General features: G+C 43.2%; 1 protein-coding gene across 5 annotated transcripts; it reads left to right on the forward strand.

Annotated features, from left to right (window-relative positions):
- The first annotated feature begins 14 nt into the window (after positions 1 to 14).
- Positions 15 to 12,223, forward strand: ZSCAN29 (zinc finger and SCAN domain containing 29). Of its 5 annotated transcripts, none has more exons than XM_060618776.3 (6): positions 15 to 591; positions 1,090 to 1,521; positions 2,007 to 2,211; positions 4,023 to 4,718; positions 6,903 to 7,373; positions 9,594 to 12,223. In XM_060618776.3, exons 2-6 carry the CDS (start codon positions 1,204 to 1,206, stop codon positions 10,460 to 10,462), a joined length of 2,559 nt encoding a protein of 852 aa, XP_060474759.1. In that variant the 5' UTR covers positions 15 to 591; positions 1,090 to 1,203; the 3' UTR covers positions 10,463 to 12,223. The 5 variants fall into 5 exon arrangements, with proteins under 5 accessions (XP_060474759.1, XP_060474760.1, XP_060474763.1 ...); XM_060618777.3 differs by having other exon boundaries at positions 15 to 564; XM_060618780.3 differs by having other exon boundaries at positions 15 to 131.
- Positions 12,224 to 12,766: the final 543 nt, after the last annotated feature.

Below are 12,766 nucleotides of genomic sequence, written 5' to 3' on the forward strand. Positions count from 1 at the left end.
GCTCTGCTGGAGGAGTCTCCGTAGTTGCCCTTGCGCATGCGCCCGAGGCGCCCGAGGCGCCCGTTCGGACTTCCGGTTTGAGAGCTGGACTGGGAGGCTGCAGAGCCGGGTTGGGGCCCGACCCTAAGAGGGTGAGGCAGGCCCGGGGGCAGAAATGCAAGTGGGTTGAGGGTCAGCCCCGAGAGGGAGACGCCCCCACGGGTAGTCGGAGGGTGCTCTCAGGGCGCCTTGGCCTGGTCGGAGGCCTCTGGAGGAACTGTACGACAGCTCCGAGAGTGACCTGGCCGGAGAGAGCGAAGACAAAGAGGCCGGAATCCCGCACCCGCCGTTCTTTGAGCTGAGCCCCACTCCCGCGAACCTCGCAGCCCTCCGAGCCCCTGGCCAGCAACCGAACTCGTCATCAGAAGACCCATTACTACTGCCCTCTCGGACTCCCTGTCTCCACCAACTGTGTGTGACTCCCTACGCCCACCGGCCCTTCTTCAGGAACCAAAACCAGTCCTCCCAATGCGCGAGGTTTCCCGTCAATAATTCCCGAACAGTTGCTGATCGTTTACTTCTGCTGTGAGGGAAAACAAAGACCAGTATTCAGTACTTGATTTTTGTCCCGGGTGGGAACTGGTAGTTGTGGAGTCTGAGGGGGCGGGGAGGATGTAAAGGGCCTCTGGAAGAACTTGCAGAGGTACTGGGAGAGATCAGCTGCGACCCGCTGGACAGGGGCTTTTTGTTGCCTTCAGCAGGATGGTGACTTGCCTTTAGATCCTCTCAAGCTCCAGGTTTCCCATATGGTTCAAACTCAGTTTGCAACATTGGTCAGGGGAGCTAAATGGGATCAGATTTGGGGGGAGGTGGAAGAAGAGCAGACAGTACTTTATTCTCTGCTGCTTCCCCGGGGCTGCTGTGGAAGTCACCCAGAAATGCAGCCTTTGAAAGGTCTCTTTCCTTCATGTTCAGTTTTGGCTTGCTATCCTGAAGTTGGTGCTACCTCAGATGGCCATGTGGAGTATATGGGAAAGCAGGCCAGCTCTTGGCGAGACTTTAGACCTATGAGTATATTTCTTCTGATAGTGCCATCTCTCTCTACCCTAGGAAGAAACTCTTCTTACAGTGAGAGACTCATCTGCAGGTGATTCTCCAAGGACATGGGAAAATAGGTGTAAGCCCTCGAACCCTTAAGTGGAGGGGAGCTGCTTTCTGCTGTGAATGATGGCCAAACCCACTCTGAGAGGGAATGGCCCTAACTCTGAGACCTTCCGACAGCGCTTCAGGAGATTTCACTACCAGGAGGTAGCTGGGCCCCGGGAGGCTTTCAGCCAACTCTGGGAACTTTGCTGTCGTTGGCTAAGGCCGGAGGTGCGCACCAAGGAGCAGATTGTAGAATTGTTGGTGCTAGAGCAGTTCCTGACCATCTTACCTGGGGAGATCCAGGATTGGGTACAGGAGCAATGTCCAGAAAGTGGAGAGGAGGCAGTGGCTCTGGTGGAAGATTTAGAAAGAGAGCCTGGAAGACCTGGAAGTTCGGTGAGAAGGGAGGGGGAATTCTAAAGTGTGTGACTGGGAAGGGGCAAGGATAAAGGGCCCAATTAAGATATAGGCAGGTTTAAAGAGGGGCACAATCTCCTTTGGTGATGCTCATTCTTCTGGTCCTGGAACAGGTAACTTTTTCAGATAGAACTTGTCTGGAGATGCGACCTGGGTGTACCTTTGCTACCCTGTCACAATGAGTTATTCATGGTTTAACGGTGTTTTTACTTATGAGGGAAGAAAGGGGAAGTATTTTCTAGCTTGTAGTTGGGTTTACTAATTTCATCTTTTCCTTCTGGAGTTCCAGCTGCTCTAAGCTCATGGAGTAAGAAAGACCCTTGTTCACTGTTAAACCCTCTCCCCTTCCCCCCAACCCTAGCCATGTCCCAAGAGGATGAGCTCTTTTGGGGTATTAAATAATCTCCTCTGGGAGTGCCCCTCATTATAACCTTGCAGTGACAATTAATGGGGGTTGTTTCTAGGTCACAGTCTCTGTGAAGGGGCAGGAAGTGCGCTTGGAGAAGATGACACCCCTGAAATCATCACGAGAGTTATTAAGTGTTCGGCAGGAGTCAGTGGAACCCCAGCCCAGGGGTGTAACCAAGAAAGAGAGGGCAAGAAGCCCAGACCTGAGACCACAGGAGCAGATGAATCCAAAGGAGAAGCTCAGACCTTTTCAAAGGAGCGGTGAGGAGTAGATTCATATGGGAGGATAGGATGCCATTCTAAATTGGGAAGTAGGGTTGGGAATAGTGAGTGGGAAAGGGATTTTAGGAATTGAGTTGAAATTGTAGAGTATGCAGTTGTTGGAGACCTCCTGAAGGTATGTAGTTTAGCCCTCTGTTATAGTATTCTCATATTTCTTCTTGACGAATCTGCCAGAGGATGGCTCCCCAATTTTTTTCAGAATTGGAACTATTTTATTTCCTCTTGGCAATGATGATACTAGGTCAGTATTTTCTAGATAAAAATTCTTTTCTATACTTGAAGGCACAGCCTCCTTTCAGTCATTTTCCTTCTCCAAATTAAACTGTATATTATTTCCTTAAGCTCTTCCCCAGAAGTGCCATTCTTTAAACTTACTAAGTTTTTGTTATTCTCCCTTGGAACCTTTAAGTCTTCCAAATATTATGTTAATTGTGGAGAACTAAATTATATTATTCCAGGGAGGGGCCTGGTAGGTACAGGCAGAATAGGAATTTTACTTTTGAATTTCACTACCTTCTCTTTCAGTATAGCTCAACTAATTATTTGGTGATCATTGTTTACTTGGTAACTCCCAGGACTCTTACAGCTTTCCCATTGTCTTTGTGGCTAGTGCTTATTGTTGTACCTGATTTTGTAGAACTCGTTTTTCTTCTTTATACTTGGTTGAACTCCATTTTTTTGTTTTTTGTTTTTTTAATCATTTAACTTGAGGTTGTTTTGAATTCTGATCTTATCGTCTAAGATGCTAGCCTTCTCAGCAGTTTGTAAGGGCCTGTTTAGTAATTCAGATGCAATTCTACATAGAGACTTGCAGAATTAATCAGTTATTGAACACCTACATGTATTCTAATGCCTTGCAAGGTACTCTGCAATAAGCAAAGGTGCCTATTCTCAAAGAGCTTATGGTGTGATTGAAAGCAAATATGTGTTCAACTTAACTGTATTGAAACCATGCCAAACAATGACTTGTTACTCAAGTTGTGTGAGTACAATAGGGGTTTGGCAGAGTGGGCGATGAGGGAGGGCAGTAGGGAAGGCTCATGGGGGGCTTTGGCAAATATAGCTTCTCATAGAATGGGTTCCATTTGGATAGGAGGGACTTAAAGGAAAGGCACAAAGTGATGAATAAATGTATGCTGCATTCTGGAGGGGAGTCTGATATGAATGGATAGTGCGTGGTAAGCATTCAGGTTAAGGTTCAACAGTATAGTGTTTGAACTGAGGAAGCAAGAACCTGGAGTCAGGCAGGACAGTGACTGTTGCAGTTATCTGGGTGTGAGAGGATAAGGAGTCTAGACTTGGATGGTGGCCGGAGGAACAGAGGACATACTAAAGTGAAAAACTTTTAGAACTTGGTGATAGTGTGAAGGAAATGGATGAGTTGAAGTCCCACCCGCCCCCCTTCACGCCTGCTCCTCTCTCTCTTGAGTTTAGTTTTCTAGCCCCAAGCAGAGAACTTACAGGAGACAGGAGGTGCCTGTTCCCAGGAGTGCCAAGACCTGCCTGTAAGTGGTGAGGAAGGCTAGGGAGCAACATGGAGCATAACTGTTTGCTCTGAACACGCAAACAGAACCTTTTCCTCTCTTGTCACCCTGCACTGGAAAATATTCTCATTATTTGAGGTTTTGTGTACTTTCTCCAACCCACTGAACTTTCTGAAAATACTTCCTTAGACACTTTCTTTATAAAAGCCTCTTGGATTAAAAAAAAAAAAAGGCAGATCTGAACTCAGAGGTGTTTTTATGATCAATCCAAATTATGATATCCTTTGTTTGCTTCCCTGCAAGCAGGATTTCCATTTCCTAAATCCGGTGTGGTCTCCAGATTGGAGCAAGGAGAGCCATTGGTCCCTGCTCTGGGCTCCAAGGAGAAGGAACTTTCAAGAGGCAGTCACACAGGAGATAGACAAATGCATGCTGATCTGTTATCATCCAAGAGAGAGAGAAGGACCTGGGTGGAACAGGATCACTGGGGCTTTGAGGATGAGAAGGTAGCAGGTGTGCACTGGGGCTATGAAGAGACCAGAACTCTCCTTGCAATTCTCAGTCAGACTGAGTTTTATGAGGCTCTCCGAAACTGTCACCGAAACAGCCAAGTGTATGGAGCTGTGGCTGAGCGGCTCCGGGAGTTTGGCTTCCTTCGGACCCTCGAACAATGTCGGACCAAGTTCAAAGGTCTCCAGAAGAGTTATAGGAAAGTCAAGAGTGGTCACCCACCTGAGACCTGCCCCTTCTTTGAAGAGATGGAAGCCCTGATGAGTGCCCAGGTTATTGCCTTGCCCAGTAATGGCTTGGAAGAGAGAGCCTGTTACTCTGGCCTGGTGGGCAGTGATGCTGAGACTGAGGAGCCAGGGCAGGGGGGTTGGCAGCATGAGGGAGCAGAAGAGGCCATGGCTGAAGAGTCTGACAGTGATGAAATGGTCCAGGAAGCCACCCCTCAAGACCCCGACAACTTGACTGCACCTGTTCTTTTTCGAAGCCCAAGTGGTAAGAAGTTTTCCTTTAGGGGGTTCTGTGGTTAGATCTGAGGAGTTATGGGACTGAATGTGCAGTCAGCAGGTTTAATGTCACCTGTCGGCTTTGTCACTTAAACAGAACAAAGAGGTACCTTCTCAGTTCTATCTGTATTTCATTCTCTTTTGTGGGAAAATTAGATAATAGTAAGTAGGGAATAATTTTAGATATTTTAAAGAAGTACACTTAGAAAATTCTAGAGAGCTCTTAAAAAGAATATCATTCCTGGGGCCACTGGCTGGCTCAGTCAGTGGCGCATGTGGACTCTTCATCTTGGGGTCATGAGTTCAAGCCCCACATTGGGCATGGGGCCTACTTTAAAAAAAAAAAAGTATCATTTCTTCCATTTCCTTATTAAAATGTATTTTTTTTCCTGATTATAAAATAATTTACTGCTGAGAAAAACCCAGAACTATATTAGCTTTAAGGAGAATATTTACTGAGCACCTTACACAAACTGGTGTTTTATCTTTTATTTCCCCACTTCTCAATGTCAATTTATTATGTGTTCCTTTCTACATAGCCTAGCCTAGAAAAGGACTGCCTGAAGTTAGAAACGTTTTCTAAGACTCCTCTATGAGATTTGCAACACACATAGTAAGAAATCTTGTTTTAACACTTTGTTGAAATATTATTTGCCTATGGAACTGTTTTTAAGTGTTATTTATTACTGTTGATATAAGTTATGTAACTATGTTGTTATGGAAAGAGCACCGAAATATGAGTCAGGAGGCCTTGTTTCTAATCTTGACCACTCATCACCTAGGCGACCTTAGTTATCTGACCATTTCAAAGTTTGTTTCCTCACATGTAAAATGGGGCATGGCAGCAGGACTACATCTGTAAAATTGCAGTTTCACTGTGAAGTGATTTTTTTCCTTTCATTTTTCTACTATATGTGTTACTTTGTGTTCTACTCTTGTCTTCCTATCTTCCACTTTTTCCTTTCTCAAAATCTTTCATTCTTTTTGTCACTGGAGTAAGTGCAGGTAAACCACAGATGTGGCACATGTGCTAGCTGCTATTTTCATTATCTTTGTTCTTTTCATCTTTTTCCACTTTTTCTGTTTTTCAATTCTTTCCCCCACTCCTTTACCTGCAGTAAGCGGAGGATAATGGAAGCAATGTCCTCTCCAGTTGGCTGGCCAGTGGGAGGAAGACTCTGTGAATCTCCTTTCCCTCTACCGTGGGGACCTTCAGGGAGCAGAGTCTGTAATCATACTGAAGTAATATTAGCCCAAGGCAGGGCGGGGGGGGGGGGGGGCGGGGGGGGGGAGTGCAGCACTAGTAAATGTTCAGGACAGGAGATGCTGTCTGCGCTGCTTCCTTCTTTCTGGCTTCCAACCAGTCCTTCAGTCTTAAGGATAATAAGGTGCATTACTATCAGGTCTTCTCTTGTACCCTTCAGGTCTTTGCTGTTACTGGGCTTGCATTTTTGAGACCGTGGCAAATGAAGAAGGGTCCTAATAGGGATTACACAAGTGTGAAAGTGTGAAAGAGACTGTTCTTTGGGGTCTTGAGTCATTCTTTGGAAAACTTAATTCATAAGGAAGTAGAGCTGGTGGAAAAAGAATGATCTGAGAAGTTAGGGATGACTCATGACAGTGATTGACTGGGTCTTATTCCTTTGACCAGTTATTTTCTAGTTAGGATCAGAATTCCAGAGAATCCCCATACTAGAAGAATGGGGAAAGGCATCCTGTACTCTTGACTCAGTGTATGTAATGACTGTTTCAGTGATCTGGTGGAAAGGTTTGTTTGTTTAACAGAGAGGGTGAGAGAGAGAGAGAGAGAGAGAGAGAGAGAAAATCCCATGCTGACAGTGCAGAGTGGGAAGCAGGGCTCAAGCTCACAAACCGTAAGATCATGACCTGAACTGTAGTCGGGTGCTTAACTGACTGAGCCACCCAGGCATCCTCCTTTTTTAATGGCTAAACAGAATGTAGGAATAAAGGTCCCTGTGAAATTGCTATACAATATAGAGAAGCAAAACATTCTATAATGAGTTTGTATAGATTTGGGAAACAGGAAGTGTTTTTATTTTTTCACCTAGAAGCCCAAGCTTAGGTGATTTTTCATCATGCACTTGATAGGGCTGAGGAATTAAGGCTATAAAGCCTGCATTAAGTGGTGCTGAAATTTCTTTTCTGGTGGCAGGTGTACACTGGGGTTATGAAGAGACGAAGACTTACCTTGCAATTCTTAGTGAGACTCAGTTCTACGAAGCCCTCCAGAACTGTCACCGCAACAGCCAGTTGTATGGAGCAGTGGCTGAGCGGTTATGGGAATATGGATTCCTTAGGACACCAGAGCAGTGTCGGACCAAGTTTAAAAGCCTACAAACCAGCTATCGGAAAGTCAAGAATGGCCAAGCACCAGAGACCTGTCCATTCTTTGAAGAAATGGATGCTTTGGTGAGTGCCAGGGTTGTTGCCCCATCCAGTGATGGCCAGGAAGAGGAGACAGCCTCTTGCCCCATCCAGGAGGTCAATGAGACTGAAGCTGAGAAGCAAGCTGAGGTGGCAGAAGAGACCATAGAAGAAGATTCTGAGGATGATGAAGAGGATACTGAGGTACCCTTAGAGGTTGTCATGACCCGTGCTCCAGTCTTATTCCAGAGTCCCAGTGGTAAGATCCTTTTACTTTTTTTTCTTTTAATTTTTTTTTTTAGTGTTCATTTATTTTTGAGAGAGAGAGAGACAGAGACAGAGCGTGAGCGGGGTAGGGGCAGAGAGACAGACAGAGGGAGACACAGAATTTGAAGCAGGCTCCAGGCTCTGAGCTGTCAGCAGAGCCTGACGTGGGGCTCAAACTCACAAACCGTGAGATCATGATCTGAGCTGAAGTTGGACACCCAACCGACTGAGCCACCCAGGTGCCCCAATCCTTTTACTTCTTAAGATTTAAGTAGCAAAGGGGAGGCAGTGGGATTTAGGAGAAAAATCCACAAACTGAAAACCAGAAGACTGGCCTCTATACCCAGCTCTCATGAATTCTTCTTGTGACCGCTTTATCTCTTCTCCATGTTTCCTTCTTATTAAAACAGCTCAGAGGGTATATAAATGATTCACCTGACTTGCCTTCTCATACTACAGCATCAATCTGATGGCTGCAGACTTTATAAATTTGCTGTCTACATCTGAGCTGTTAGACAGTTTACCTAGCAGGGCATATGAAAGCTAACATCTCCCAAATAGCATGCTGTATACTCATAGTGCAATGAAGTTGATTTTAAAGTTCATTCTTATTAATGCTTTTTCCTCTAGTTCCACTATGTATTACCAGTTATATATCTGCTTTATTCACACATATGAAAACCTGATAACCTCTTTCTTCAGATACAGCTGGGCAAAAGTCTATGATTCCTGAGGGAATTGACCCTTTGAATCTTAACTGCTGTGTCAGAAAAAGAAATATTTCACTATGGCTTCCCTCCTTGTGGGAAGAATAATTCTGATTTTGGAGTCATACATGCACGTGAATCTGCATTCTCATGTCCATTAGTCAGCCGAGTGACTCAGAGCGAGTTATTTAACCCTGTAAGTTTGCTTATATATTAAGACCTACCTTATTAAGATTGACATAAACGAGGTACTATGGTGAAGCACCTAGCACAGTGCTTAGGCACATAGTAAGTATTTAATAAGTAATAATTTTCTTTTCCAAAAGTTCTTTAGATCTGCATTCCTCAAGGGTGTTCTGTGGAGCATTATGTCCATGGGGATATTAGTATGTTCCACTAAAAAATGCCTTCTACGTTTAGGAAATGCTTGATTACTCTCCTTGGAGGCTCACAGTACATACTCACATATTTAAGGTTTTGAGGTTAAACTGAATCTAACAAATCTCTATCTCATGGGGTATCTCATAAGACTGGGCTTCTGGGTAGAAATACTGTCTTTCAGGGGTACATAAGCAGGCCGACACTCAGTATTTCTTTGCTCTCAGAGAATTTGGGATCCAGAATTTATCTGAAACATCTGAAAATTCAAAGTCCATTCACAAACTGAAAATCTGCAAGTATCTACAAATTCACATAACCTGGACCTGGGAAGCCTGGTGTTTGGTTCTTAGAAGAATATTAAAGGGGTGTCTGGGTGGCTCAGTCAGTTAAGCATCCAACTTTGGCTCAGGTCATGATCTCACAGCTCATTGAGTTTGAGCCCCTCTGAGCTGTCAGCACAGAGCCCAGAGCCTGCTTTGGATTCTGTGTTTCCCTCTGTCTCTGCCCCTCTCTCACTTGTGCTCTCTCTCTCTCAAAAATAAACATTAAAAAAAAATTTTTAAAATTTTAAAAATGTATTAAAAGCTTAGCTTGGACATTAGAGTAGTGCTTTTGGAACATTACATGATTATTTTTCCATGGGAAAAGAGAATGTTTTAGGGAGATACTTTCTAGCAAAATTTCTCTCTCAGAAAGCCTTCTGTTCTTTGAAAGACACCAAATATTTTTCTACTCTGTTTTTATTCTCAACATAAAGGAATTTGAGGGGAAGGGGACTCATGTAGCTCTTTTGGATATAGGTGTTTCTCAGGGTTTTCCTGGGCATTTATGGACATATCTTAAAGCTGGTAAGTTTTACTTGTTATACTGAGAGGATTTTCTGAAGATCGTGGGTATCCAGGGAGAGTTAAAAGAATATATTAATCAGTCCCTGTAATAGATGAGAAGCATGTGATAGGTTACTAACTAGAGGAGTAAAAAATTGGAATTGTAATTGATAGTAGTCACTTGGGATCTAGTCCTTCCTAATTTTTACCTTTAATAATCTAATGTGATACTTGCCTAAACCCTGGCACGTAATATTGAAGAAATGGATAACTTCTAAAATTCTATTTTCATATCAGGTTTTGAGGCTGGATTTGATAACGAAGAGAATGTAAAACGAGATATTTCTGAGGAAGTACAACTACATAGGACATTACTTGCAAGGTCAGAAAGGAAAGTTCCCTGGCATCTTAATCAGGGTAAAGGCAGTGACACTGAATGTAGATCAGAACGACAGTGGGAAAAGACCCCAGGGGAGAGAAGAGGAAAATCAACACTCCCAGAAAGGAGTTTAGGTAAAGTTCTAAATCATCAGAAACCTTATTTGGGAGAGAGACCCTATAAATATCTCAGATACGGCAAAAGCTTTGGTCCGAACTCCCAGCTCATGCATCAGATATCCCATCAAGTGGAAAATCCATATAAATGTGCTGACTGTGGGAAAAGCTTCAGTAGGAGTGCACGCCTCATTAGACACCGGAGAATCCACACTGGAGAGAAACCTTATAAATGTCTTGACTGTGGGAAAAGTTTCCGTGACAGTTCAAATTTCATCACCCATAGGAGAATCCACACAGGAGAGAAACCGTATCAATGTGGTGAGTGTGGGAAACGCTTCAATCAGAGCTCAAGCCTTATAATTCACCAGCGAACCCACACAGGAGAAAAGCCCTATCAATGTGAAGAGTGTGGAAAAAGCTTCAACAACAGTTCTCATTTCAGTGCACATCGGAGGATACATACAGGAGAGAGACCCCATGTGTGTCCTGACTGTGGAAAGAGTTTCAGTAAGAGTTCTGACTTACGTGCACATCATAGAACCCACACAGGAGAGAAGCCCTATGGGTGTCGTGATTGTGGCAAGTGCTTTAGTAAAAGCTCTGCTCTTAATAAGCACCGAGAAATCCATACACGAGAAAAACTTCTGTCACAGTCGGCACCTAAGTAAGCTCCTGAGAATTTAAAGAAAAGAAATATATCAAAATGGTTGGAAAAAGTCTGCCAATAGTGAGATCCATCTCCTATTCTCTGCCCAACTAGCTTAGGAAACACTCTAGGATTTACCCCACCCTTTGTTCCTATGTTTTTCCTGGATCTATGAATTCCCAACGCAGTCATCTTAAGAATGAGAGGATGATTTCAGTCCCTCTCCTTGCCTGTATTTGAAACGACAGATGACACCTTTACCTCTCAGTGCCTATGTTGTTCCCTTAATAGACAGGACTAGGTAGTAGATCCTATAGTTTTGATATATACCCTTATTTATTCATCCTGTTATTCAGCTGTATTTCAACTGGAAAAACTTATCACAGCACCATTTCAGGGAGAAGTTGTGAGACTTTTCTAATTGAGTGGGTCTAGCTCTTTATATAGTAAAGGAAATGCAAGTAAGAATGGCTCTTCGTGTTCACATAAGCCTGTGCTCAGAATGACATTTGTCATGCACACTTCATTTACCTTACACGAGAATTTAATGTCCACCTTGACTCTGACCTATTAAAGAATTTGTCAAAAGCCTAGGTGTCTATATGGGGAAACATTGTAAACCTTGTATAAATATTGAGTTATGAACCCTGAATTTCTTAGTTTCTTCCAAGTCTTAGATGTTCTCGAATAGAGTAATATTTAGAGCATCTAGTTTGATCTTTTTTTCTTCTTCCATCTCATCTGAATTTCATCTATCTCTTGTCCAGATGTGCAAAGAGCAAGACAGCTGGATATGTTGAGAGAGAAAGCAGTTAAAGCTGCCAGTAGGGAATTGGCTGTGTTCCACACACTCCAGACACCTAGTTTAGTGTTATGTACCCCATGGGCGCTTGATACTAACCTGCACTGAGCAGAAGCCACTGCCATGTTCCCATGGATTAGGAAACAGACCACTTTGTGCCAACAACTCTAGCCTAATGGCAGGGAGGACAGATTATTTTTGGTCATTGGAGTTGCCAATACTTGCACACATGCACACGCACACATTCAACTGTACACACCTATTTTTAGAAGCTCTCAAACACAAGTATAATTCTGATCTATGTATAACCAAATAGTATTGAATTAATTGCCCATATATTCATAGTAGAGCACAAGGTAAACAGACTCTGTCCTTGTCCTTACAGTCTAAAACAGATGACACTGACATGGACAAACAATAAATGCACATGTAGAGCTGCAACAGTTTTAGAGAAATCTAGAAATATAGTAACATTATGCATAAATGTTAAGATCTAATGCATTATAGTTTTCTATAAGAAAAATCTGGGAGGTATTTTTTTCTCTTTATTCAGGAAGGCTTCATGAAACAGCAAGTGTTTAAAGGAAGGAGGGTTACTAGGTAAATTAGAGTGGGATAAACTTTCCAAAATAAATCACAAAACTGAGTTCTGAGTGGGTGAGAAATGGGAAAATTGGGGAACAAGGTATTATGATAGAAGAAACACCAGTCTAAAGCAGTGCCTCAGGATCTGAGATGGTTTAGTAAGTGTGCTAGAATGTTTCTGAAAATGAGAGATTACTGTCTTTAGTATATTTATGTGTAGTTGTGTGTAAAAAGCACCGGTTGGTGTATCAGCAGATATGAATTCTGGTTCCAGATGTCTTGTGTGTAAGTCAACCTGTTTGTATCCATCTCCCTTTCTGTAAATCAGAATAACGTTTACACCTTAATCTGCCTCTCAGGGATACCATGTTAATAAAAAATTATGTCTATAAAGTACCCAGTGTTTCTTTCTGGTGTTTCCCACCCCCCCCCCCCACCCCCCAAACGTACATGTGCAAGTTATTAAGTTGTTGCTGCGAGGAAAAGATACATTTTTACCTGCTTTTTTAAAGCTCCCTATGTGGGCATACTAGAAATATGCCTGTTTGAATCTTTATGTTCTAGACTGAGAAACAAATTAGGAAGTGGTAAAAGAGAAATTAGAATACAAATCATTCTTTGGTATCTGTATCTCTATTCATTGGGACAGTCCATTAGGGCCTGTGTCATACTGGGCATGGAGAGTAAATCTTATTTTAAAACACCCAGGACCAGCCCTCCAACCTATAGATGAAGAGAATGTACAAAAGGAATAGGGCAAAGGCAAACTCTTACTGGGAAATGCCTGTTTCATCTCAAACTAGCTTACAAACCATTTTCTGCTACCCAGTCTGCCACTCCTGAGGCAAGAAGCAAGAAATAATAGTCTTTACACATTCTAAGAGAGAAACCAAGGCTACTGTAGGTGGAGCAAGAGGATCTGTGCACCCTAACCTGCCC

Source organism: Panthera onca, chromosome B3 (assembly GCF_046562875.1).
Source record: "Panthera onca isolate mPanOnc1 chromosome B3, mPanOnc1 haplotype 2, whole genome shotgun sequence".
NCBI classification, from domain to species: domain Eukaryota; kingdom Metazoa; phylum Chordata; class Mammalia; order Carnivora; family Felidae; genus Panthera; species Panthera onca.

Excerpts from the sequence above, each read along its gene's own strand:
- ZSCAN29 (XM_060618776.3), top strand. The coding sequence starts at position 1,204 with ATGATGGCCAAACCCACTCTGAGAGGGAATGGCCCTAACTCTGAGACC. Across the intron at positions 2,212-4,022 it reads CAGACCTTTTCAAAGGAGCG|GATTTCCATTTCCTAAATCC; the intron begins GTGAGGAGTAGA and ends CCCTGCAAGCAG. Across the intron at positions 7,374-9,593 it reads CTTATTCCAGAGTCCCAGTG|GTTTTGAGGCTGGATTTGAT; the intron begins GTAAGATCCTTT and ends TTTTCATATCAG.